Below are 27461 nucleotides of genomic sequence, written 5' to 3' on the forward strand. Positions count from 1 at the left end.
CGGCGGGTGACACACAAACCACACATGGTGTGTGTGGCTTCCACATGGGAAGGATCTAATACGTTTCATAGCAGATTTGGACCCCACAACTGACAGGCATCACAAAACCTCTTGCCATCTGATGCATGTTACATAAAAAGCTGTGTACAGTCTGCCAGCCTGTGGCAGATGTCTTTCTGTACATAACACATAAACTTTGATGTTAGTGAATTTCTGTAATTGCCATTTTATTTCTGCACAAATACACTGTCATCCATCCAATATTTTAAATGCACAAGGCACAATGTTCACCAAAGTAATGACTTCACACATACAAAGTGACCATCAGAAACACCTAGTAGCTGCACTCTGAAAGCACTGAGGGGATGTTTCTGAGGAGATGCTTGTTCCTATCCTGGGAGAATGGGCAGGGCAGCGTTTCATGAAAATAATAGCAACCTGTCCTCTGAGCAGACATTGCCAGGGAGACCCACAAGAGGCAGCAGCAAGTGAACAGCACAAAGGAGTTGGTGGAGTGAGGAGGCCATCGTGTAAATCCCACTCTCCAGCCTGGCAGCGTGGTGCCTCAGCTCCCCACCACTCCCGCAGCAGCACAGAACATACTTCTACGAGGAGCAGCAGGCAAATCTTTCAAGGGAAACACAACCACAAGCACTTTCCCAGCTATGGGTTAATTTTCAGCCCAAGACACAAAGCTAGTTCAGATTTCTGAATTTTCCCATCCTTGTTCACATCGCAGTGGTTGAGCAGGATCTGGCGGAACTTGTCCAGGTCCACCCCACTAATGCTGGGCTGCAGGCAAAGAGAAAAAGAATGCTGAGAGAGAAAATGGCTCTGGATTTCCCCAGCTTATGAAGCAGCCCACCATGCAGCAACTGGAAAAACCACCCAAGGAAGAGTGACCAAAAGGCCCTACATCATCTCATATGCCATGGGGAAGAAAACAGAAGATGGGGAAAGGATGCCCTGAACAAGCAGAAGGTGCACGGAACTGTAAGTGACTGTATGGAAATGCACCATGACTTTTGTGCTCAGTCAAGGCCATGAGTATCCGATCCATATAAAAGAAAACTTCAGAAAGTTGTGCAATGCAGATCCCTGCTCTACCAGACCTGTGCTTTCATCTGGTTTCCTCTCTCAAACCTGCTGTGCAAGGACTAACGTGACATTTCTGTCAGCATACTGCTATTTTACAGGCTAGTCAGCAATGTAAAAATACCTTTTGGGGATCAAGTTCATGTTGAAGACACATTGTACAGGTTACACAGTTTCTGTATGCTCCTAATGTTGTATGGCTTGCTCTGCTTCCCACATTCTCAGGAGGGGATCAAATTCCCATGCACAGTTTGTGGGGTCCAAGGGCAATGCTGATGAAGGCCCTTAGGCAAAGTACAAATTTCCCTTCTTTACACACACTCACACACAGCACAAATCCAGCCTCCTGCCCATCCCCACACCCTTCCTTGCACACTGCATGGCCAGAACACACACATGCAGCCATCAGCACACAGCTGCCATTCTCTGCTTTCTCCTGAATGGACATGGCAGCACAGATATCTCACACTGTGTGGAAATGCAACAGTTCAGGCTTAGAGGAAGCTAAAGATCAGATTCTGTTTGGGTCAAAAGCTCTATCTTGCACTGCATCAGAAAAATTAAGATAATCCAAAGAAGACAGACTCTTCTGTCCATCAGGAGCTGAAGAAACACACCAGATATGGTATTCTTGATTACAGACCTCAAGTAATTTTCAATTGTAGCCCTGAGATGAACTAATGAACCATGAGGTCATTTGGTGAGAACCATATCCACAAGGAAAACCAGAAGAAAGAAATTGTGATGACCCATCCATATCATGTCATGCTGTAACACCTGCCTAATTCAAAGTATGAACTAGAATGGACCTTTTAAAAATAGAGTTGCTGAGGGAAGCTGTATTAATTTGTAAGGCAGAATTTATGTGATAAGGTGAAATGTTTTACAGTATACATACTGAGTTGGTGACATTGCCTTCTGCTGATGATCAAACTAAAATTTGACTCTATGTTCTTACTAGTGTCTCTGTGTACATAGCCTTTCCAAAAGCACTGATCTTTAGGAAATACAGAGTATTAACAAATAGAGCCATGAAGATACCTTGACCAGTTCCATCATGTCTTTGACAAACCCATCCACTTCTGGGCCTTCAAGCGCTCCTGTTTTACTCTGAAAGAAGGAATAAACATCAAAACTCCCCAGCGAGTTAAAACCACTACAGTGTTTACTGGTGAATACCAATACCTGGGCAGCAAGCTTTCCAGCATAAAGTTCACAGAATCATGAAATGGTTTGGGTTGGAAGGGACATTAAAGATCATCCAATTCCAACCATTCCACCATGGCCAGGGACACCTTCCACTACCCCAGGTTGCTCAAAGCCCCAGCCAACTTGGCCTTGAACACTTCCAGGGTTGGGAAATCCACAGCTCCTCTGGGAAAACCTGTTTCAGTGCTTCAAGACCCTCACAGTAAAGAATTTCTTCCCAATATCTAATATCTAAGAGCCCACTGTTTTTCCCAAACCATCTCTTCCCACAAATTGGGAGCAATGTCTCCCACCATCCTGAGGGAGTTGTGTGACTGCCAGAAGCAGCACTGAATTGCTGCTGTCTAACAGGCAGCTAAATGGTTATGTCTGTCCTGAGCCAGACTCTCTAAACAACCATGGATTTGGTATGGAAAAGGGGGTTATTTTTCAGTGTGGAGGTGATGCAGGTCCTGAACTGCCAGAGACTGTGAGCGCTAAAGCCACCACCTCCTCCTCCTCCCTTGCATCTCCTGCAGGAAAACTGCCAATGCAGCAGCACTGGCCATGGCAATGGAGAAAGTCGAAATGGGTCCTTGACACAAGATCTCTGAGCATTGCTCCTCTCTGTCCCTGTTTTACCCCTCCCAGTCTGGCATCTGGTCTCATGGGCCACAGGCTTGGGCACAGCTGCCACTCCTCAGTGACTCCAGTAGCACCCAGCAGGAGGAAGAAGTCTCAGCAGCACACACTAACTCTGTCATTTACAAACCACAAGGGAATGAACTGATTCATGGGACTCACAACATCATAGTGTGCAAAGATCTTCTCAAAATCTCTCCTCCTTTCTTCTGTGCTGGAAGCCTGCATACAGAGAGGACAAACAAATGAAAAATTAAAGCAAAAATTTCAAGTTTGGGCCCAGGTCACCTTAGCTGGAGACAGGATCAATGTATCAAAAATTAGTGCTACTTACATCCATCTTGAATTGTAGAAGGAAATTTTCCTGGAGTGCCAGAATCCTGAATGGAGAGATTTTAATTATGATCTTTTCACTTTATCATCTGCACACAAACTATTCTGAGCTCTCCTTGTTTACAAAGCAAAGGCATGTTAGATTAAAGGCCTATAAAAGAGAAAATTGCCTCTGGGGTTATTTACAGTGGGCTGTTGTGGGAACACACGCCTTCCTCCCTGTCTTATGGGGCACAGAGGGTGCCCTTTAGTTCACCACAGACATACCTATTAGCACCATTGCTTTTCCCAGAGATTTCTGGTGGTCTTGCACAACAGAAGGTGTCAGCTTCTGAAGTAAGAGCTAACAGACAATCATTCCTTGTAACTGGATTGCTGTGCTGCATTAAAGAAAGTGATTTATGCCTCTCTACTGGAGGGAGGACTTGGTGGTTGTAAAAGTAAAGGACAAAGTAATACTGGCCTGTACACCAAGACTGGCAGAATTCCTCTCTTTTCATGTCCTAAAGCCTGACAGGCACTAATAAATCCTTTTCTCTCTCCAACTGCTCTGCTAACCCTGAGGTTTTTAGAGCCCATGGCACAGGGCATTGCTGAGCTGTGTCCGCACATGTAGGGATTTTGTAGTCTGAGAAACGTTTTCAGACTGGAAGAGAGCCTCAGATGGCCTGGTTCCCAAAAGGGAACGGTATTTAAGAGAAAATTGTAACAGCAACACCCTTTAGATATTCTCCATCCTACCTCAGATTCTCTTCAGATATTTCATGGTCAAAGGGAACTGCTGTATGCACTGCAGTTATTTGTGCTGGCATTTGTTGGGATTTGAAGCACAGAGTTACAGTGGCAAAGCAGCACCTCTGTCCCCTCATCCTCTAAACTGGCCTTTTAAGAATGTATCTGCAAATTTAAAGTCCTGTCTAACCAATGGACATAGTTTTACAGAGAGAGGCATACTTTCTAAGCAGTGAAAATCATCTAAAAGCCTCTGAGGTATCAAGGACAGAAAAGAGAGAGGCCCATGACAGATTCCAGCTTCATTCACAAGCATCTCACCTTGGCTCTCCAAATCCTTTCCTACTGCCACTGCCAAATTCTTTTGTGGTGGCACTTTCATTATTCAAAATGCAGTAAAAATTCTTTGCAATCCCTGCTGCACATAATGATGAAAAATAAATGCATGTCTGTGACCCCGTTGAAAGGATTGTCATCCTTCTTTTGGAGAAACAGAGCCACTGGTTGCTTTGCCACCTCCTGGGAAGCACCTCCGATTATGCCAGAGCACATTAATTTTGTACAAACAGATCCTGGCATTGCGCCTATCCCTGGCTCCAGATTCTCAGATTATTGCAACGGGGACCACGTGTTGAAGAGGTGGGATCAGAGCAGACCTAATTCAAAAGGAGGTAGAATTCAACTGCACATCCCTAGAGGGAGAGCATTCACCTTGTGTGGATTGACCATTGTGAGCTGAAACACCCCATCAACATTATTAAATCCTACCTTGCCAGGTCATTCAGGTCCAGTCGTCCATCTTTGTTTTTGTCGAAGATTTTCATCTATAAATCAAGAAGACAGAGATAAAACACATGGGCCACAAGGAGAACACACATACAAAAAAAAAGGCAATATACATTTTGCTCTGCCCTGTGCCCTTCCCTCTACTTGCTCAGGGGGCTTGCCCAAATCCCAGGCAGCATGGCATCCTGTGCTAGCACAAACTGCAAGGGTGGCACAAGGGAATAGCAAAACTCACCAGCTTTCTGACAGCAACAACCCAAAGCAATCAAATACCAGTACTGCTCCCTTCCCACCTTACATGGGGATAAAGCAGGTCTGTAGGAAAGGCCTTCAGAAACAAAATACTGACATTGCCCTGGTCCCAAAAAAAAAAAAAAAAAAAAGCCAGAAAAAGGGAGAAATTTCTAAACACTTCCACCTGGACTCCATCCTTACGTTTGACTGTTGCTGTGGCTTCTGAGCAGCTGAGGTGCAAATGCCACCTTCTAATCAGCACTCAGGTCAGGATTTTACACCACTAAAGCTGTGGGGCTTGCTTGGCTCAAGGCCTGCTGCTAGAATGCACTAAGACTCAGAAGAAGGTCAGGCTGCCAACATCAAGAGGTTAAATGTGAATTTAAAATTTATTCTTTTCTTTTACTGAATAGCATAATTTTGATGAGCCATCACAAAAAATTATTTATTTATTTGCTGTATTTGGTTCTGAATTTCTCTTCAAGGCACAAAAAATGGTCTGATATAAAGAAAGGGGTGGGGGGGATGTTTAATGAGTTGCAAACCTGAATATCTCATGGCTCAAAGTTCTAGAAAAAAAAATATTCCACACTGTGTGTGGAGGGAACATGAATATTTTACTATGACAGATTACCTTTCTTGTCAAATACTAAGCTAAGGAATATGCATTAATCTTACCTTGATAGATCACATTTGCTTGTTTAGTGGTTGTGCAGAATAATTGGTTCACTAAAGATCTTTTGTGCATTGCACAGCTGCTGGAGAAGACCTGGACCAGCCCCATCTGACAAAGCTCAGATGGACAGGATTATCCCCTACGACATAGCCTGAACATAGCATGGGAGCCAGCAGCATGTCCTGAGCACTTCTCAGCAGTGGAGCCAAGGCAGAGCCTAATAATCATGTGAGAAAAGGGAGCATCTGGAGAGCTGCCATTTCTCAGGGAGATTTCACCTGTTTTGTCAGTGCTGCCTCTTCTCCGCCCATTGCTCAAGGGGAGCAAGGACAGCAAATCCATGGTAACCCTTTATTGTACCACGTTTAGACTGAGATTCTGCAACAGACTCTATACCATTAATTATTCTGAGTATTTTACCCTTGTGAGGTTTGGGTGGAATTTTTGAAGAGGCATTTGGTATGGGCTCACTTTTCCTCCCATTGAAACAGCATGAAAGACCTACGAATGGTTGAAGGCCCATATTGAGATATTTGGAAAAATGGCATCACAAGAGCCATGTGGGTGTTCAGTGGCACAAAGAAAGCTATTTTCTCATTTAAATGGCCTCTGCCAAACGTTCTCTGAGCCACTAAATGACAAAGGAAAGACTTCTGAATCTTCCTTCACTCTACAGCTGGGGAGACAAATAAAGCTGCCAGGCCATCCTGAGGACTTCCCTCTGGATGCGTCAGTCCAAGTTGTTACCTTGCAGCTCATCTAACTTCTTGCAAGCTGCTTCCTGCCCCATTAGATCTCCCACATCAATATGGCACTTTTCCCTGGTCTCTGCTGGAGCAGCAGTGGGACAAGGCTAGAGGAAGGGATGGGAGCAGAAGCTGCATTTGCTGGTGCCAGCAAGGGGAGAAATGTCCTTGCAATGACAGTCGCCCTCTGCCATCAGAGAGATAAACCCAAGCCTTCAGTTCTTGGCTGCTAAAGCAGTTATTCTGAAAGTCATAGAAAAGGATAAATATTTCTAGAAATAAATAAGCCCAGATAAGATTTTAAAAGCCTCTCTCCAAATGGAACATCAATGCCTAACCTGGTTTGTCTGTTGTTTGAGGAGAAATACCCCTACTACTTCACTTTGGCATACTCTCCACCACCAGTCACGTTGCTACATCCAGCTTACATCATTGCTGAAAAATATGCTGCCTAAAAGAAGCTTATGGAGACAACCCCTATGTAGTTGGCTAGAGAGAGCACCAGTATGAGGGTGGTGGGAATACCATAGTCCTTGTGCTCTACAGTAACAGTAACTTCAGGTCTTTTGAAAATGTCAGTCTAAATCCTTTGGTTTAGGCCGCCAAGAAGCATTAGTTACCCACATGGTCTGAAGGTCACCACAAAGCAGTGCAGCTGGTGGGGTGAGATAGAACAGCATTTGCTGGGAAAGAATAGCTTTTGGTGGGAAACACAGGGCCCAGCTCTCAGGAACTCTGCTGTCAGGTCAGGGCAGCTCTGGCTGAAGGCACTGGTCTTAGGTTCATACAAAAATACAGTATCCTTACCAAAACACACTAAAACTTATGGCCTTTAGTAGTCTTAGTACTTCACTTGGATTCTCCCACATATTTCTGAGCTCCTGAAAGCATATGTTTTACTTTCTCCCATTTCTGCTGCATCTCAGAATTACTGTCTTGAGGCTAAAATTCAGTGCTTCAGCCTAGACTTCAAATTCAGATGTGTTTTTCTCTCTGTGATACCTCAGAAAAGCAAACACTGAGTTTCTAGGAGAAGTTCAACTCTGTGATCACCATGTCCTGGTCTCCATACGAGCTTATGGGACCAGAACCGAACTGGTGGTTTCCTGTCCAAGAGCCAGACTTGGGGCACAATTCTCATTTCACATAGGCTTGTCTGGGACCAGTCTCATGTTTCTTTTCCAGTGAAACATCTCCAGCCTCATGTCCTTTTCCAGGAAAAAAATAAATAAGGATCCCAGCATGGCTGTCCTTGCCTTGGGACTTCATGTGTCCTGCCTGCCCTGCATCTGCTCTACTTTGTGGGTGCAGCATATTTTCATGGTTTCAGAAGTTGCAAATAACCAGGAAGAGTTTTGTGCACTCTTAATGAAACAGACTAGATGAAAGAGGGTGGTTAAGATGTGAAAGGCTTTCTGCTTCATTATCAATTTTGTGAGCGTATGGTTTTCAATCCTACCAGTTTCTGAACCCTTTACAATATTCCTGCAGCAGTGCAGATCCCAGTAAAACACATTTAATAGAGAGGTAATAAACTCCTTGGTGGATTGCTTAATGGAAGGAAACATTCTTCTCCTGCACACTATCTTTCAACTTGATATTGAAATTTCAGTGACTGACCACATCTATTTACAGCTAAACAACTCCCCTCCCTGACCTCCTTCACTCAGCTCTGTAAGAGAGAGCCTTAGTGTTTTCTATCTGTCTTTTTCTGCCACAACTACCCTGAATACAATTTTCAAACACATGCAATATTTTTATCATCCATACCAGTCAACAGAAAGAAAGTCTGGCTGGAAGAGCTACACCAAGCTAATTCTTGCCCAGTGACTAACACAAGAAAGATTGAAAACATGCAGGGGAGAAGGGCTAGTGTTCACTGAATTAGTTTAGGTACCACAGCTAATAAGATAGACCTAATCCTGTTACTGGGACAAGTGGAGCTCATGCATATCCACTACACGGCAGTTGTGTGCTGCATTACTCAGGGAACAGCTTGGGGAAGTGTTTTTTAATCAAACTTTCAAGTTTCAAGCATGTGAGTGTTTGATCTGATCTGCTAATTGTGTGCATGAGTACACAAAGAATGACAGAGGTAGCCACCCCATCTGACAAAGCATACATAATGGGAGAAGCAGATAATTGCAATGGTTATGAGGTTGTTTCTAATTTAAACTTTTGCCTTCACACACCATATTGATATGTTAAATTTGATGGATTTTCAGTTTACACTTATGAAAGGTGTATTTACACTGGCAGGCTGATACGAAACATCACAATGTGGTTAAGGACAAGGTCTGGCATGTTTAAATAGCACTCAATTTTACTAAAAGCTCTGTTGCATCTAGCAGTATGCTTTATAAAATGATGCATTTCCGTTACTGTCAAACTACCCCATGTTTTAAAGTGTTTGCACAAATTAAATCACTGACATTTTAATGGCAGTGCACCAAGGGCACACCCCATTTGTTTGAATGTACTCTGTGGCACTCTGAGACAGACAGAGAATATGTCAGAGCTTGGTTTGCAAATAAAAGTTGTTACATCTCCATTTTTTAAAAGTGCAAAATCAAAACTGCCGTCAGCTTTTAATTCAGCAAAGGAAATATCTCTGCTTTCTCAGTCCAGTGTTCTAAAGGCCACTGAAACATCGCAATATGACAAACACACACATTCTTTGAATAGCAATATAAATCTGAATTATTTTCCATGACAGAGATAAGGAAAGACGTAAACAACCAAAATAAATAGTTCTGTGATCAGCAGACTCAATAAAACCTGCTTTCATACCTTCTTTGTCTCTCTTTCTTTGTGTGTAATTAAGTGGGACACTAAGAGAGTCCGTTTTATTTGACCTCCTACTCTCACAAATATATTTTCATGTGTATATCATGGGCAGCTATGCCCAACAGCTGAAACAAAAGTTGGCCATGGACAGCAGAGGTTATTGAGGCTGTATAAAGACAGGCATCAGCCCAAGCTGCAGGACTGCCTATGGCCTCTTTCTTTAGGGAAGGATGGGGTCACAAAGGCATTTGCAGAGCGACAGGAGGGCCCAGTGGCCAGCAAGTTACCCTCAGGACAAAGCTCAGTGTCCTGCCCAGCCAGACCACCTGTGTCCCATAAACAAGTTCTTTAGCACAGGATTTCTAAGCGTGTTTTGATTCTTATGAGACCAAGGCATTATCTGTTGGGGTATTCAGAAGCCTGCAAGCTCCTGAGTTCTTTTGGTTCTGATCTTCAGAAATTATGTTTGAGCTTACACAGGATTTTCTACTTCCTTTGGCTTATGCCACAGCAAGGGTGGTGCAAAACTGGAGGTGACAGCACCCCTAGCATTAAAATGAGAAGGGACACAGGAGGCAGATTTGTGTTCATCAGCTTTGTGGGTCCTTTCAGTCACTTAGGAGAGAGGCTGGCATGGACCACTACCAGGAGGAGAAGGGATGAGCAAACACTGCACTTTGGGAACCAATCTTGTAGGCTACACTCGACTCCTGTAGTATTTCTAGAACTTTGGGAAGTTTGCTTGGTGTGTTCACAAACATAATACATTCTATTTAGGCTATTTTTCAATACAAAAAATATTTGTCTTTCCATTATTACACCTCTTGTTGGGTGGTCATATGAGACTTTGTTAACAAAGATATGCTACCTTGACTAGTAAGATATTAAGGGTCTAAATCACCTGAATTTTCTGTGCTTTGGCTTTTATTTACTCACATGAGTACATTGGCATCAGCACTGAACACAGACAGACTTTCGCGTGGAACTGACCACACTGAAACTCTGCATTATCCTTGCAGAGGGGACCAGCAGCAGCCACAAAAGCACTGGAAATCCTCTCAATGTACAATAAAGGTGAATAATTGTGGACATAGACCATCCTCAGAGAGAAGACAACCTCTTTCCCTTTGCACTGAGAAGATGAGGAGCCCTCAGCTGTGGGCTTGTGCACTCAGGGCACACAGCTCAGTGCCCAGGAGAATCCTTACAAACAAGCCCAGCAAAAGCCTGATGTCCTAACAGCTGGGAAAAATACCTATTCTGACTTCTCTGGCATTAAGATTTCATCCTCAGCCATCATCATCTGCAAGCTTTCTAATGCTGTAGTTCATGACCAATACTTGTTATTAGTCACTGCAATTTACATTATTGCCTCTCTAGAATATTAACCTGTGGTGAGGAAAAATGGCATGCAGGCTGGACAAGAACTGTCCTTTGCATTTTACTGAGATATAATAATGCTCAGATTAAAGGAATTTTCTATGCTTCATCTGACATTATCAACATAAGGCAATGAAAAAAGTGAATGTCAGGGCTGCACGTGTAAGTGTTTCAGCAGAATAAACAACTTAAATTGCTGAAGTTTGACTCAGAAATGAGCTTGCCTTGCATGCAGCTTGTAGACTTCTGGATTACAAACTGGAAGTAACATGCTGCTATCTGGGAAGCTGCAGACTATCAGAAACCATATCTCAAATCTAGTTCATATCCTGGCATTTACAATATTCTGCTTAAGTGCACAGCTGTGTGCACACACAGATAATGGAATCTGTCACTCTTTAAAATTGTTGTCAAATGCATATATGAGATGGGTATTTCTGAGCTGAAACTTCACCAGCACCCAGAAACCTACTAACAGCTTGATCTTGGGGGGGAGGGGAGGTGGGAGGGATTGAAAAGGTTGTTCTACTGTCATCATACACAGCATCCTCATCATGAAGTGTCAAGGGGGTCAGTCTTCATCTCTCCAGATGTTTTTAATTCAGGAAGGCAGAAAATTCTCACCATGCTATTTAAACCCTCCATCCATTTTCAGCTATGCTCACTCTGTCTCCCAAAACACACACTGCAGGACCCCTGGGGCCTCTTCTCAGGAAGTTCAGAGCAATACCAGACTTCACATCAACCTCCAAGCACTTGCTCCCTGCCAGCAGCTCTTGGTCACTGCCTGTGGGAAGGCAACAAACCTACAGATTGTATTCAAAGACTAAGAACTGCAAGCGGGTGCATGTAAATAATTATTAATACACACTCAGTTAATGACTATTAATACAAATATGTATCTATGTAGTCATGGAAGAAAAAACAACAGTACCTACAAAGAGGCTTCCTCACCACAGCACTGTCACTTCAGTTCCCCCATGAAAAGTCTTGAGAACTCAAATGCTCTTTTGTGATTTTCCCCAGTGGCTTTAGTGCTCTTTAAGATTTGATTTAGCAGACTCACAGAGTTTGTGCAATGCCGATGTGTTCACTACCTGTTGTCTTTATAGGAGTTCATCACTTGCTCATCAAAGCCCTGATCTGTACCAGTGTTCTCTGATGAAAGGATGCCAAGGTCACAAGGAAACAGAATAGCCTCTTAAGAAGCAGCTGCTAAGCAACCTGATAAATTGATGCTCCTTTCCAGAGAAGACCAATCTCTTCCAAAAGAAATACTCTCTCCCTCTTCCCAGCATTTTTTAAATGTCATATGAGATCATTCACAGCAGCACAAGGCCCAAGAATTTAGCATGCCCTGGTTGGTTGATATGATATCTGCTCACAAACTGCAAATACCCAGCACAGAACCATAAAATCCTGCCTTTATTTCTTTCCTCAAGCCTAGGCTAGCTTCTTTTAAATTATAGTTTTTGCCTTTCCCCCTTTATCTCTATCTCCAGAAGGCCCTAGGGTCCGCTCAGGATATCAGTAGCTGCTTAAGATGTGCGCAGCCAGCTGTGCATATACAGAAAAAAGGGAAGAGATCTGTATATTCCTGTGGAGACAGATGGATTTACAGGTCCTTGGGACACAGCTTATTTCAACTGAATAATAATTACATTGGCCCTTGAAAGCCCTGAGCTGAGTAGATGGGCCACCCTGAAAGACTCTGTAGCTGTGTGCAGCAGAAACAGGTCCTGCTCCCAAGGACTTTGTGCTCCAAAAAGATAAAAGGGTGGGAGCAAAGCAATAGGAGAGAGAAATATAAGTATGTCCAATCTGCAGAAAAGGAATCACTGCTGCTGGCTGTCAAAGATATAACAGAGCCAGGGAAAAAAATGGATGGGCCTCTGGCCCATTTATCCCAAACAGTGGTGATGGTGGCGGAGTCCAGTGGCAGTGGGACTCTGCACTCCAGTAGCTCTTCACTCTATGTGGGAAAGGAGAGAGAGGAAGTGAAGGGCTGCCATTACCCTGGGTCTTGTCATCAAACCTTTGAGTCACTTTTCCCTCCTTAATCCAGCCCTGCAAATGCAAGGCTGAATCTTCCTTCCCTCCTTGGAATTTTGCCTTCTTACCTCAGATAACTTCCTATGCAATAATTTGTGGAGTGTATCTGATGCTATAGGATACTGCCCATGTGGATAATTTGCTGATATATACAGAATTCACATCCTCTATTGTATTCCAGGATATCATAGGATAAGATTATGCCAGTGATAATTTCACAGCTTGCCTTATAAGCTTTTGGGATCAGGTGTGTTTATAAACATCCTTGATCTTCAGCTTAAAGAAAAGAATTACAAGGGAAAAAATAATCATCTGCCATATTCTCATTTTCTAATAACTATTAACATCCCTGATTCTTTTGGCATTGCAGCTTGGCAAACCTCTGTCCTCAGGAGCCAGATTTGCATTTCAGATCATAGATTTCCCTAGATAGACAAAGCATCCCTTTTCCCATATCAAATCTTATCTTCCAACATAGAGATTAAACTGCCTCTCTGGAGATATAAAGCCCTTCTACAAGAAACCATGGGAATAGAAACCAGATCTCCTGGCTCTCAGCCCTGGGCTGCACTGATATCTAGCTGCACTGGGGTAGCAGAATCACAGATCTTTCTTGGGAAATTAAAGGGAAGGGAAATGAGTTGGAGGAAATGAACCACCCACTGTCTACAAGCTTCAGATCACCTATTCCCCAGCACCTGATCGGAGATTAAGCACCAGGGATGGAAACCTTAATGGAGCAGAATGAAAGATATTGCTATCTCAAATGCTACCAGAAATATTTTTGTCTTAGCTGTAGCTTCTGGGCTTTTTTGTTTTCAAACTGTGACAGTTGGAAAATAATTTCTGCAGCTGGCATTCCTCTCTCTTCACTGTCTTATAAATATGAAAAACAAAATATACACTCTTCTGTAGCAGCACAGTTTCTCACATTGCTCTAAAGGGTCACATTTCTGGGCACACACACATCACACATACATAACATGGTATTGCAAAATATGGGGGCAGCTTCTTGTTTGCTTGCATACCAAACTGGTTTTTAGGTACAAACACAGATTTTGTGCCAAGAAACAATGCAGTCCCATCTGAAAACCATTTAGAAAATTGCAGTGATAGATGTCTGCTAGTGGAATTCAAATTATACCCTTGAGAATGACATCCAGAAATTAGATTTTTTTTCCCCTTCTTGTTTTTAGATGTTTAAATATAATAAGTTGCTCTGAAATCCAGGCGACTGTTGCTAAATCCACACCAAATACTACGTTGTTGATTGCAGTATAAAAGCTATATTGTGATAAATCAGGTGGAGAATTGAAACTTTCAACCTCTCAGTCTTTCAGGGAAGCAGCAGGGAGCCAGCAAGGTTTGCTGGGCCTTGAGAGCAGAAAAGCCAAATACCTGCATGTCCTGGGAGTAAAAGGATTTGCTAGGAGGAAGAGAGGGAAGGAGGAAGTGCATGAGCTGGAGATCTGCCTGAGGTTGAACATATCCTGAAGAAGGATGCACCTCACCTGTATTTAAAGGGGTTTAGAGTTCAGCCTGCTTTGGTGTAAAGTGGAGCTCTTTTCTCATAGGAAATAGTTTGACTCTCAGCAAAACTATTTGAAATGCATTCACAGCTGATGTCCCGTGCAAAAACTGTTAGCAGCAGTGTGTGCTAACTGCCCCCAGGGATCTCTGACACACCTTTTAAGTACCTTGCAAGGCTTTTATGGTCCTGTAGACATTGACCCTAAAGGAGATTTTAGGCTGTACTCAGACCTAAACAACATTAATTCTATATTTTCTTACCATAGTATCAGTATATTCTTCCAGCTTTACCTCAGCAACCATCTTGTTATGCTGCAAAAAGAGATCTCGCAGGAAATCCTGTCGTAAGAAAAGAGAGAAATTTTACTCTCTAGTGGAAATTCAAAAAACAACGGTAGGAAATTAAATTCAAATTCAGCAGGTTTACACAAATCTAGTTTCACATTCCTGGTTAGTACTAGTGTCTTCAGTTTGACAAAATTCAATTTCTTTTAGCTACAACATGGTGTTTTTTTGAATAAATTAGAAAGTAACTAAATTTCCCCAGAACAGGTATACTGGTGTGAGTCCCAACAGACTCACAAAATAAACAAAAGACAACATAAGTCCTGCAATACTTGCTAATTGATCTCAAATCAAAATATTTACATTCAGTAAAACACTCAAGCCTCCTCTTACATCTTTGTGGAGACACAGGCTGAAGCCACACACTGTGACTTCAGCACATGATGTGCAGCCCAGGGATGAACTTTTGTCATTGCTGGCTCAAAGTGTTTGAGTTATGGTTTCTGAACAGGCTCTTGCTTCAATAGCCTGAGCTTTAATGTGAAATCAACATACAGAAAACCTGCAGGTTCAGGAAGAGATTGAGAAGAAATTCCCTTACTAAAACACACTGGCTTTGGCTCTGTTCAGCTGGGAGATGCACATGTGCAAAGCCTTGTGGGGCTCGCTGGATGCCTCAGGTCACCAAGACAACCGGGGTCATGGGACAAGGCTAGGGGGAAGCAGGACATGGAGGGCAACAGCAAACCATCCTCCCTCTGGCAGGGCCCCTGAGACCATGCCAGAAGGCACAAGTCCTTAAACTCACTATGAACAAGCCAGAAATGCCATTTGTCACTCACACAAAAAGACAGCAAGTTGGTAAAGCCCATTGACATCAGTGAGCTGTAGGTCAAGCCCAAAGAGATTTGTTAGAATAACTTACTTTGAGTTCACCAGCTGAAATAAATCCACTGCTGTCAGCATCGTAACTGCGCCAGATCTGAATGGGGATAGATTGATGTGAGCACATAAATATTGCAGTTACTCATCTGCTCTGTGATACATTGTAAAGATGCAAAGCAGAACTTCCATAATGAGCCAGTTGTTGCATTAGCCAACATTTAATTAATTTTAGATGAAATAAAATAAACTTTTCACACAATAGTTCTTACTCACACTTGGATGCTGTACATGCTACATACTGCTATCACATGTTTAATGCAGACACACTGTCTATAAAAGGAAGACAATACTAAGAAACTGGTTTGCATTTCTTACCTAATTTGTACATACAGCTTCTTTTATTGCCCTGAGTCAAGGCCATATACAACAGGCCATTGATCTGCAGAAGCCCCCAGCTTGTATGTGAAATAAAAGTAACCACATGAGATCTTGGAACAACTGAAATTCCCCGTTGGGATACTTAAGGGGCAGAGATCAGAGGAAGACTGGGCAAAGTTCTATGGGCTTGTTGACCCAGTTTATGGAGGTTTCTCTCCATGCCCCAACAGTCTAATGTTTCAGAATAAAATGGTGCTTAAAATGTACCTCCTCTGCTGTCTTGATCTATATTGTATTGCAGGTGAGGAGCTGAAGGGGCAAATTGATGGGCAGGGACATTTTCTCTGTAGTCTGTAGTGGCATGACTGATAGGTGGCTGAGAGTGTTTGTGAAATGTAATGAGTTCTCTGGGTACCCTTGGTCCAGCCCTAGACACCACACCTCTGTTTTGCTGGTGTAAATAATGTAAAACCTTCTCTACCTGGACAGGTCAGAATGTGTTTTGCTTCCACAATACCCATCTATTTCCCAAGCTGTGTTTTACAGGGGACATAAGGGCTGGTGCTGAAGAAGCCGGTGGTGTGCAAGGCGGAGGAGGCCGTGTGGAGATACAGACCCGCATGAATTCCACGCTGTTGTCCAAGGGAGTTTCCCGTCGGAAAAGCAGTAGGAAATTCTCATCATCCGGCAACATCATATTTGCAAGCTGGATGTAAAACATTAAAAAAAATCTCCACAACAAAAAACAAACCCACACCATGAAAGTAAGTAAAGGAAAAAACTTGGGTAGCTACTGATCCAGTATATGAAATATAGGTTTGGCATGGAAATAAACTTGGAAATGAACTCCAGACCAAAGGATTTGGCCAATGTAATACTCCGTGAGTCACCTCCTCTGCACCCAGGCTCTATCTGCCAGATCTCCCAAGTCTGCTACAGGTCTTAATCACAGAATGGTTTGGGTTGGAAGGGACCTTTAAAGGTCATCCAATATAACTTCCCTGCAATGGCAGGCACATCTTCAACTAGATCAGGTTGTTCATAGCTCCATCCAACCTACCCTTTGATGTTTCCAGGGATGGGGCATCAACCAGCTCCCTGAGCAACTCCTTCCAGTCCTTCACCACCCTCATTTTAAAAATGTCTTCCTTAATCTACTCTTAATCTATCCCCTTTTAGTTTAAAACTATTACCCCTTTTTCTATTCCTACAGACCCTATAAAAAGTCTGTTCTAATTCTCCATCCTTCTATAAAAGAAATCCTGGTCTGGGGTTTGGCAGAGATACCTCTTGGATTTGCAAGCGTCCATCTGTGGTGACATCATAGACAGACATGAATTGCTCCTTCATCCTCTGAACTTCTTCTTCTGTGATGGTGCTCTGCCATGGGGAAAACAAAAAGTGCATAAAAATTGCTGAGGACACCAGAAGACCCTCCTGGAAGAAATCTCTCCTCACTCACAAATAATCACCAGGAGCAGTGCATCCTTACAGTTGGGGGTAATGCTTTTAAAAACCCACAGACACACCATTGTGGATGATTTTTTGGAAATAAGTCCTATGTGCATGCTTGCAGCTACTAAGTTTTCAGTTGGAAGATCAGTGTTTGGAAACCCCAAAATATTTCAGTGATGCCTGCTTCTTTACCCAACTGTTCCCATTATATCACTGGGCTTTGGTTTTGCTCAAGTGTGTGTTACAGCAGTTTCCATGCTGCTTGTTTTTAACTTGTGCTTTTCAGGAAGATATCCTCATCCTTGAATGACATCTCTGCAGTTCATTAGATCATCAGCCTTGAAAGGTGTCAGTGGAGCTAGATTGTTGCTTATTATTGCCTGTCAGCTGATTTAAGCCCTGGCACCAAGCCCTGTCAGTGTTTCTGGGTTAATAGCACAGAATTTCAAGCAATTGACATTCTCTTTGTATCTGCTCAACCCCATAATCGATTTATACATAGTGAGGAGTTCTCCAGACTTGCCAGGTTATGTGTTTTGACAGGCATCGCTGTGACAGGTGAAATACAATGCTTAGGTTCATCAGGCATGGTTTCTTTAGCAGAAACCACGAGGATACCCACTCTGATTGGACTATACAAAATACAATTTCCTCACAATGTGAAAAGGCTTCCAGTCATATGAGCTTAGTGGCTGGGCTGGGAAGCTCACCTAGTTAATCTTCCCAAGCAATTAAGACCCATGTTACCCTCACCATGCACATTGAGTGGGTCCTGGCTTCTCTCCCAATTGTGTAGGAGTTGGCCCTCTCTGGGAGGAGAGGGAAGGAAGGGAGAAGGATAACCCACACTGGATTGTGGCATACCTTTGTAGAAATTTTTACAAGACAAGAAATTACTTTCTTCCCAATCCCTGAATAAAAGTCCTTCAAAGTTTTTACCATCTCTACAACCAGGTGGATGTGGGACTGCAGCTATTCCTTCCTGGGTATTCATTCTTTCCAGCTGCTATTGAAGCTCCATTATGTTGTACACTCCCTGCTATTGAAGATCCATAATATTGTACACTCCCCGTTTTATCACTGTGACACAAAGCCATGAGTGACTTTCCCAAATTACCCAGTGCACAGCTCCATGCAGTGCAGAGCCCTTGGGACGCATTCTTGCTGTGTAACTCCAAGGGTGGCAGCTCCCAGTCTGGGGATGAAACACCAAGCAGGGATGCCACGGGATGCACCCAAGGTGGCAGGCCCCAGGAAGAGTGGCTGAGTAGGTCCCAGGGCATGCCTGCAGGATCCTCCTTTCCCACAGTGGTGTCCAGAAAATTCTGTGGGCTTGAGTGTTGAGGGTACAGCTCATCACTGAACATACACTTTGGTTTTCTCTCCCCTTGGCATTGTAACTCAGCCCCATGCTATTTAAATTGCCTTTTGACAGCCCCTTGACACTTTGAGACACCTCCCAGGAGTTAGGCAAGCCTAGCAGTTGCCAACTTCAATAGGCTTGCAAAGTACTCTGAAATGATCCTCTCTCAAGCCCAGGAGGATGAGTTATTTCCAAAATGATAATCACATTTTGGAATCACAGCTGATATTTGAAATGTGTACTGTGCATATCAAACTAGTCATTTGTTAAAATGCTTATTGCTCAACTTGGTGTCAGCTATTAACCACCACTTCACTGAGCTATCCTGTGGCAGGGACATTGTTACCTGCATAAAAATACAACAGCCTTCTTCTTTTTATATTCTGATTTAAACTATATGATATATCAAGTAAATGCCTGGAGTATTTACAATATTTACACAGCTCCAAAAGCTTTTAGTCCAAGGGGTTACACTACAGTGGATTTTTCAATCTGGACAATCTTCATATCTTCATAAATATTCTACTTATGAAACAAAACTGGTAATAGTTCTATCAAAACCCAGCCTTTACTCACAATGAATAAAATAATAAAGTGCAAACTGGCTTTCCCAAGGTGCATGTTCAAGACAAAATTATTCCGATATTAAAAATTTTTACACTAAGAACAATACACCTTGTGTTATGACCATTAGGTTTCAAAGGGGATTTTACCAAAAAAAACCAAAACTCAGAAGACTGAAAAACCCCAACAGATCAAATAAGATATTCCAAACAGAAACTAAGGTTGGGAGATCAGGTTTTCAAGACTGACCTACTGGTGGTGCAAATAAGTAGCTTGCTCTATTTTCCTTTCTACTCCAAAAACATTTAAAAGGCTGGAAAAACTCCAAAATGTACCTGATCTGTTCCCCTTGTTCAAGCAAGGACATGATCTGAGGACTCAACTCACCCCACCAGCAAGAAGGCTGGGGCTGCATAAGAAGTTGGAAGGGTTCACAGGCAGGACAGCTGACCCCAACTGACTCAAAAGATATACCATACTGTATGGTGTGGTGGTCAGCATATAAAGCTGGGGGAAGAAGGAGGAAAAAAAAAGTGTGGCATTTGTCTTCTGAAGTCAGAATGATGGAACTTTGCTTTCCCAGACATGGCTGTACAGCTGCCTGCCCTTGGGAATTGGTGAATGAATTCTTCATTTTGCTCTGGCTTGTGCCCTTGGGTTTTGCTTTACCTATTAAAATATCTTTATCTCAACCCATGAGTTTTCCCACTTTACTTTTCTGATTCTCTCTCCCATTTCACTGGAGAGTGAGTGAGTGGAGTGAGTGAGTGGCTGTGTGGGGCTGCCTGCTGTGTTAAATCATGATGTAACAAAGAGCAGTATACAAACATGTGCCTCTTGTCTCATAGGATGGAACAGGAGGAAATGGCTTTGCAGCAAGTAAAAGTCTGTAGCTGAGCACATCGTCATTAGAAAATGCTGCCTTAATTATGTTGCCTGGCTCAAGCAACAGATCCTTAACCAGTTTCAAAGGTTTGCAAAGCTTTCCCTTTTGTGAGGGTTTAAGTGAATGCTGTTGCATCCTTTCCAGTCACTCTGTACAGAGAAGCCTTCCTTGTAATTCCTTGTTTCCCTGGTGCACGCACCTCCCTAAATTTGTGGATGATGTGTGGTTTCCAAGGGCTGCTGCATGTTCTCACTGCAGCCAGGAAAGAAATCTTCACTACTTACCATGAGAAGGCCAGATAATTTTTATTCTCATAAAGGACACAGTTTAAAATATTGCCATGACTTTGTTCACATAGTTTTCAGGGTTAACAAGTAAATTTCTTACTACAGATGTTCTTCCATAGAGTTTAAGAGAGAAAAGCTTCTGTGCTTCAAGTTACCATAACAAATAAATTTTTTCCTTTCTCCTTTCCATGTCCAGTCTCTGTCTTCCCTTTTGTGAAAACCCTTTAGAAGTATTTGTAGCATCACAAAGGTAATATGGTTTTTAATAGTGTTTTTAATCACAGAAAGGGTATGATAACTTTTTTAAAAATTTCTGCAGCATTTTATTTCTTTGTCATGGCTGGTTATGATTTAGAAACCTGGCTGTAATCTATCTTCTTTGTTACTCCATTCCTTTTATATTGTTGCACTCTTTGCCTCATGCTGACTAATTAAATTTTTGTTCCTTAAGGGATTCATGTGCTCGGCAGAATTTTGCCTTGATGAAAACACAGTTATGAGTCACTTGGTTTGGAGGGCAAAAAGTGAATGGAGCACTGCTAGGCCTTTCCTACTCGATGAAATGGGATGTCTCATTTAATGCCTGCTGGTCAAGAAAATCCTGTAATAAATTGATTTATTTTTCCTTCTTGACATGATTTTAGAAGCAAGCTGCTATATTGATTAGGGTATAAAAAAAGATGAAACTACATTTAAGTGACTATTATACCCTGTTTCTTGAAAACAACCTAGAGAATTTTCTGAAAATGCTGGCTCAAATACGTGTCTTCTAGTGTTTCAGCCAAATATGATAGAAGGGCTAAGGGTCCCACAGATAAAGAGTTCCTACAAGATCTATGAAAATAAATTGTGTCTGCCAAGAAGGGAAGCTGGAAAAGAAAACCAACAACTATTATCACGCCAGAAGTCACACAGTACAGATATGAAGCCAGCAAGGACCAGATGAGAGACATCAGTAATGTACGCTTTGACTTTAGAAGAAGAACCTTTCATTTTTGGGCCAAATATTTCTTCATTGTAAAAACTAATCTCATTAATGATTTTGTTACCCCCATGTAGTTGTAGGTTGGATTGCCTTCATAATTGTTGGTTTTCACCCTACACCTCCAAGGCCAATTTCTCCTTTGGGCCAATCTTTCTCCCTTAACTTCAGTGCTTTCACTTGAGAATTTGGCCCTGTACTTTGGTTAGGATTTACTGTACTCCTGCATGTGACAATAGATGAGCACTTACCCTGTCATCCCACATAGTGTTTTTGGTTTCTTCTCTAACTCTCATCAGCACAAATGTGGGAAAGCTTTTTTCCCATAGTAGACACTAGCATCCAACAAAGGCTACTTCAGTCTTCCCTGTGCCATCATGGTTTTGTGGTTAGGTTTTGGACAGGTTCTCTGTTCTCTCCTCTCTGCTGGGCTGAAAGTTGTTTGATGTGCATTTGGGTGATGAAAACATATTGTGTCATTTCTACCATAGGTATGTTGAGTTAGCATTAAGAAATACCTCGAGGCACTTCCATGCCTTAATGTGGATGAACAGGATTAGGAGCTGGCCAGGATAATGAAGGCTGATGGAAGCCACACCTAAAGAAAGAACTCTATTTGGCAATAATCAGAATGATAGAATGGTTTGGGTTGAAAGGAACTCAAAGATCATCCAGTTCCAACATCTTCCCCTAGACTAGGTTGCTCAAAGCTCCATCCAACCTGAACACTTCCAGGGATGGAGCATCCATAGCTTCCTTGGGCAAACCTGTTCCAGGGCCTCTCCATCCTAACAGGAAAGAATTCTGTCCTAATATTTAAAGAGCCAGGATTGCCTGGGGGTTAGAATTCTGAAATATTCTGAATGTGGATGCAAGCTGATTGCTTTCTCCTAGGGATCTTCTTGCTATTCACCGGCTGGTCACCATTGACTTTAGGTCTCTTGGGGTGGTAAAGCACAGGGGAAGTCTGCCTTGGATGGCTTTGAGGCTGACTGATATTTTGGCCATTAAACTTGTTTGACTAGCTGTTGCATTCCTGGCCATGCTAAATTATACATATTATTTAGACAGACAATGCAGTGTACAAGGCAAGGATGAAGTGCAAGAGTAGCTGGAGGGTGTTTCTATTCTTTGGAAGTAAAAAGCAAAGACAAATCCCTAATGGCTGCTCAGAGTGAGCTCCAGAGGATTAACTTCAGTCCCTTCCAGTCATAAGTATCCGTGTGGTTTTCAGGCAGGAGGGATTTAAACAAGACTAATACCTGTCTTGTCTGATCAAATCTATACTTCAACAATTGTTGTGGTCTTCTATATACTTACAGTCAGGTGCAGGCAACCATCCTTTATCTGAAAGTTTTCTATCTAATTTGAGTATAATTTAGGCAAAGTGAAATACATTTCTGAGAAAGCCCAATGGCCATTGGGAAATGCATTTCTCTCCATATCCGCCCAGACATCATTGGTTTTATGGAAACTTTCAGTAATCCAACCCCAAAATTTATAGTCATTCCTCCATAAAACTCTTCTCTAATTATTATGAGAATATACATAGAGCTTCATTAAAACCATAGAAAAGAGCAAGCAAGGAAGATCTTGATACAGAAAGAAAGATGTACAGGAATATAAGATAGAAATGCAGAAGCTATAGTTCCTGTTCTAATAAAATTACTTATTTGACACTGAAAGAAACTGTCCTTTCCACTGGGCTTTCACCTCAATATAAAAACTTCTAGAAAATATATGGATAGAGTTGCCATAATGTAGAAGAAAGAGGTTTATGAAAGAGCAGAAGAGAGCTCAGGTAGCTCATGGCAGCCATGCAGTAGCAGCTTGGAAGCTGGAGGCTCAAATGGTTAGAGAGAGGTCACAGCAATGATAAGAGAAACAGGTGGATAATGCCAGCAGCTAGAAGATGGAATGCTAGCATGAGGATGAATTATATACACCTGGAAACTGAAAGGATTTTCTTAGGACTCAGATAGAATAGAATAGAACAAAACAGAATATTCCCGTTGGAAGGGACCTACAACAAACATGTAGTCCAATCGTCTGACCACTTTGGGTCTGTAAAAAAGTTAAAATGTGTTGTTAAGTGCATTGTTCAAATGCCTCCAGCAACCACCCACTGCTGGAGAAGGGACAGGAAGCAGCATCTAGGATTTGGTTGGTTTACTACAAGTCCACCTTTGTTGCAAAGTTTTTCCTTTCCCCCCACAATTGTCAATGGTTCAATAAAAGACAATAAATTGGCCTCCATCACTGGATGCTATTTCAAGTTTCTTTCCTCTCTCAGAGTTGTCAGGAAGAGCTGTCTCTCAGCTTCCCGACAGGCTCATTTTTGCATTGTTTTCCCAGCTGCTCCCATCCCCTGGCATTTAGTGTCAGCTGGGGATGCTGCAGAGTAACTGGGAAGAAAAACAGAGCTGAAGGACCACAGTGGTCATTAAGAAAAATAACAGCTTAGAGAATGCAGGCTGAGAAAATATAATTATGAAGCCATTCTCTATTCAAGCAGAGACAACTTCTGGTGCTGATAACATTATTTATCACTTGTGTAGCACTTCAGACATAGTCACTAATTAATCCTTGTGACACATCTATAAGTTGTGCCAGTGTATTGCTGCCTCCCCCTTTTACTGTGCAAGGAAACTAAGGCATTAAAAACCCAAAGGAGTAAAGGTCAAGATGAGTGGTACAGCAGAGGGATGCTCAGTCCCAGTTCACTGCTTTTATCACAGAGGAAACTTTCTGTAGGATGGTAAAACCAATGCAGAGGGGACCCTTTACCCCTTCTGCCATAATACAAGCCTGTACAATATAAATCACATGAAAAAGAGAAAAATGGCTCAATGTTGTTTGACAAACTCATTGTATGAAGGTAGTGAAGACCTTGGTTTAACTTGGTGCTCAAGTGACCCTCATACCCAGGGGAGTGGGCAGAGGACTGCTCTCAGCCTCCCAGGACAAAGCTCCCCTTGGGTTTTCTGCCACAAAGACAGCCTGCTCTGCCTGAAAACTGCCATGTAATTTTATCACTAATATTGCCAGAGTGGAAACACTGCCAAAAATTGACAAGAAGACTAGAGGGAAAAAACCAAAAACACTTGAGAGCCTGACTGAGCACTCTGAAAGTTAGTGAGCATGGTCCTTCAGAATTAGCCTGTTTCTTCTATTTAACAGGAGGAGAGGGAGCTGGTTCTTTCTCCATTCAAATTGTGTTAAACTATCTCTTTTAATGGCAAAACTTAGCTAGCAGAAGCAAAGGAGATGCAAACTGGGTTGGCTGGTGCTGAGCTAAGCTGGAGTCATCCAAGCAGGGACTTCTATCAAGCAATAAAACTATTATTGATTTCTTAAAGCAGGAAGTTCATTGCTAGAACACCCTCATTTTGCAAGTTCTGTGTGCTGATAAAGGACACAATGTAATGGAGTTCACTTTGTATCAGCAAGACCACAAAAACTGCTGTAACACACTGGTTAGCTACTCAGCTGCTGTGACCCTGTCCCAGGACCTCATGTGAGGGGTGCACAAGGGCAGCTATGGGCTAGAGCAGGGCTTGGAGTTTCTCTTGACTCAAATCCTTAGGAGGCTCCCTTCAGAATGAGATCTCTGATTATCCCTGGATTTTATCACCATCAGCTCACTCCAGAGAGCCCCACTTGGAGGTCCCACTGCAGCACTGAGCTCTGCAGCCTCATTTTAAGCATCTCCTTCAACATCCCATGTTTGCTGTCACTGAGTTTGTTTGAACATTCTTTTTGCTGCTCTTTCAGTACCCCAAGACTAGCAGCTTACAATTTAATCTTTTGTTCCTGGGTAAACAATCACAAACTTTCTGATTTCTCTTTAAATCAGCTTTTCTGTGTCCCTAAATATTCTTATTGCTGAGTGTTTTTTGATTTGTTTGAAGCCTTTTTACATGCCTATCTCTTCATCTAACCATTCATGCTCTGAAAGACATTTCTGCAGAAACTGCCAATATTTCAATCCAAATTTACTCACAAATTAAATAAAAATACGCTTGAAAAAAGTACTCACAGCTTCTATTTTTTTTAATTTCAGCCCTAAGGATCTAAGAGTACTAATTGGCTTGTAAGTACAATTCTGATTTTATACTTGATACTCATGAATTTATGCCTTTTATCAGCTACCTTTTCTGTCTTTGTTAATTAATTTTTGCTTAAAGGAATTGTTTCATCTCTGGTTTTTGGCACACCCCCTCCTTCCATTTGGAAGATGTTTCCTCCTTTCCCTATCTGGGCAGACTCTGTGTAGTGAAAATATTACTACATCCTTTGTAAACTTCTGAGTGCTGGCCTGAGTGGCAGGATTTCTCCTTCACTGATGGTGACACTCGTAGGCAAGGTGTGACCTGGAGTTGAGGAAAGCAGCCCCTGTAAATTGTAATGCAACTTCTGTTTGTATGAAGATGCAGACAAGGAGAGAGGGGAAATGTTGCCAAAACCAGGAAAGGAAACCAGAGGAGAAGCCCAGAAACACTGTAGAGCCAGGTCTGGATCTTACAAGCAGGAGAATTGATGCTCATTTGGCTTTTAGCCATTTGCAGCAATATAGACCTAAGCCTTCTTCCTAAGCACCATTTAAAATTAACGACAGTATATTTGTTAAAAATTGACCTGGGAAAGAAACCTATCATATGAACAAAACTAATCAGCACAGGCTTGGACAAATAAACCATGAACATTGCCCTCCTGCTCAGCTAGGCTGCGTGCCATGCTTTTTCACTTGGTTCTATTCAACAACAGTAAATTACTTTCTCTCCACGCTGCCAACCAACCCCTTAAGTTGGTGCCACCTGAGATCTCCCCACGATCAGCATCTGTTGGGCTGGAAACAACTGATCAAACTGCTCAGCTGACTGCACTTGTTGTATGTGCTTAAATGCCACCTCGTTGCCAAGAGAAAAGCTCTTTACCTTGGGACTGCTAAGGAAGTCGGCAATCAGGGAACAACAAACACAAACCATCTCTCAGCATAACTTTTCTGCTTGCATCCGATGGGCAACGAATGCGGCACAGTTACTTACTTCTGGTCCTAGTTTCTCCAGGAGATGATGAAAAAAATCGTCAAGCTCCTTCCCTTCTATGTAGCCATTGTCTAAATAAAGAGCAAATATATTAATGGACGGGGTTCCAGGATCCGTGTCATGGGCTGCATGCAGGTAGCTCAAGGCTGCAGGGTCAGGATCTCAGCTGGGGGCCCTGCCTGCCCACTCAGGGGAGCTCCACGTCTCTTCAATTTCATCTGCTCACTTCTGTGTAAGGCTGGGCACAGCTGCAGTGCTCCCTTTGGAGTTTTTCTTGCAGAAAACTTTTCAGAAACAAAAAAAGTCCCAAACTGGGACCGTAAGAGAGAGCAGCAGATCAAACAGGGAAGTGATGAAAAGGCAAAACTTTTGGGGTGGAAAGGGCGATTTACAGCTATGATATTCATGGGGAGGAGGAAGAGGGGGGCTCGAAAACACGGGCAGGACCTCGTGGATGTAAAGCTCAGACACTTCGGCCCCATGTGCAGCATGCCGGGCACCCACACCGCACCCAGCCCGGCGGTCCCGCTCCCCCCTGCACGGACAGACCCCTGCACGGCCCCCAGCGGGTCCGGCACCTCCGCACCCCTCCGCCGGCTCCCCCCAGGCGTCCCCACTTGCCATCGGCGTCGAAGCGCCGCCAGGCCCCGAGGAAGGCGGCGGCGTCCAGGCGCCCGTCGGCGCCGCTCTCCATGGTGCTGCTGCTGCTGCTGCCGGCCCTGGCCCTCGCCCTCACTCGGCGGCGCAGCCTCTGCCCCGGCCCCGCCGCCGGACCCGGCTTTCAGGGCGGCGGCCCCGCCCCGGGGGCGGCCCCATGGGGATCGCCGGGGGGATGTCTCCCCCTTCCCGGGGCTCGTCCCACCGACCTGCCGCCCGCCCGGATCCCTCTCGGGTGCGGGTTGTGGCGGGACGGAGCTCGGCCGTCGAGGCGGGCTGGAGCAGCCCGACCCCGCAGCCCCCGCTTCGGAAGAGCCGTGCGCCGCTTGCAAACGACCTTTAAAGTTTCAAACCACCCCCGAACGAAGGCAGAAGTACTGGAGGGAAATATGAGGCTTCAGAGAAGTTGTGGAGTTTAAGGGGAGAAAAGGGAATTTTCTGAGGCTGGTAACTCTACTCGGTTTGTGAAAGCAGAGCAGCAGCAGGCAGA

General features: G+C 43.2%; 1 protein-coding gene across 1 annotated transcript; it reads right to left on the reverse strand.

Moving 5' to 3' along the window:
• Positions 1-517: 517 nt before the first annotated feature.
• SCGN (secretagogin, EF-hand calcium binding protein) lies at positions 518-27008 on the reverse strand. The gene is made up of 11 exons (XM_030943281.1): positions 26936-27008; positions 26315-26385; positions 17017-17109; positions 16346-16435; positions 15392-15448; positions 14443-14520; positions 4759-4814; positions 3260-3305; positions 3088-3147; positions 2137-2205; positions 518-792 (listed from the first exon to the last, which is right to left on the reverse strand). The coding sequence occupies exons 1-11, from the start codon at positions 27006-27008 to the stop codon at positions 664-666; spliced, it is 822 nt and encodes a 273-aa protein (XP_030799141.1). The 3' UTR covers positions 518-663.
• Between the last annotated feature and the right edge of the window lie 453 nt (positions 27009-27461).

The sequence above is a fragment of the Camarhynchus parvulus genome, chromosome 2 (genome assembly GCF_901933205.1).
Source record: "Camarhynchus parvulus chromosome 2, STF_HiC, whole genome shotgun sequence".
In the NCBI taxonomy this organism is placed as follows: domain Eukaryota; kingdom Metazoa; phylum Chordata; class Aves; order Passeriformes; family Thraupidae; genus Camarhynchus; species Camarhynchus parvulus.

Bases quoted from the DNA above. Each gene is read 5' to 3' on its own strand.
- SCGN (XM_030943281.1), bottom strand. From the start codon at position 27,008: ATGGAGAGCGGCGCCGACGGGCGCCTGGACGCCGCCGCCTTCCTCGGG. The intron at 14,521-15,391 runs GTAAGTTATTCT...TTCTTACGACAG, and splicing joins TTTCAGCTGGTGAACTCAAA to GATTTCCTGCGAGATCTCTT. The intron at 2,206-3,087 runs GTGAGTCCCATG...TCCTTCTTTCAG, and splicing joins TCTTTGCACACTATGATGTT to AGTAAAACAGGAGCGCTTGA.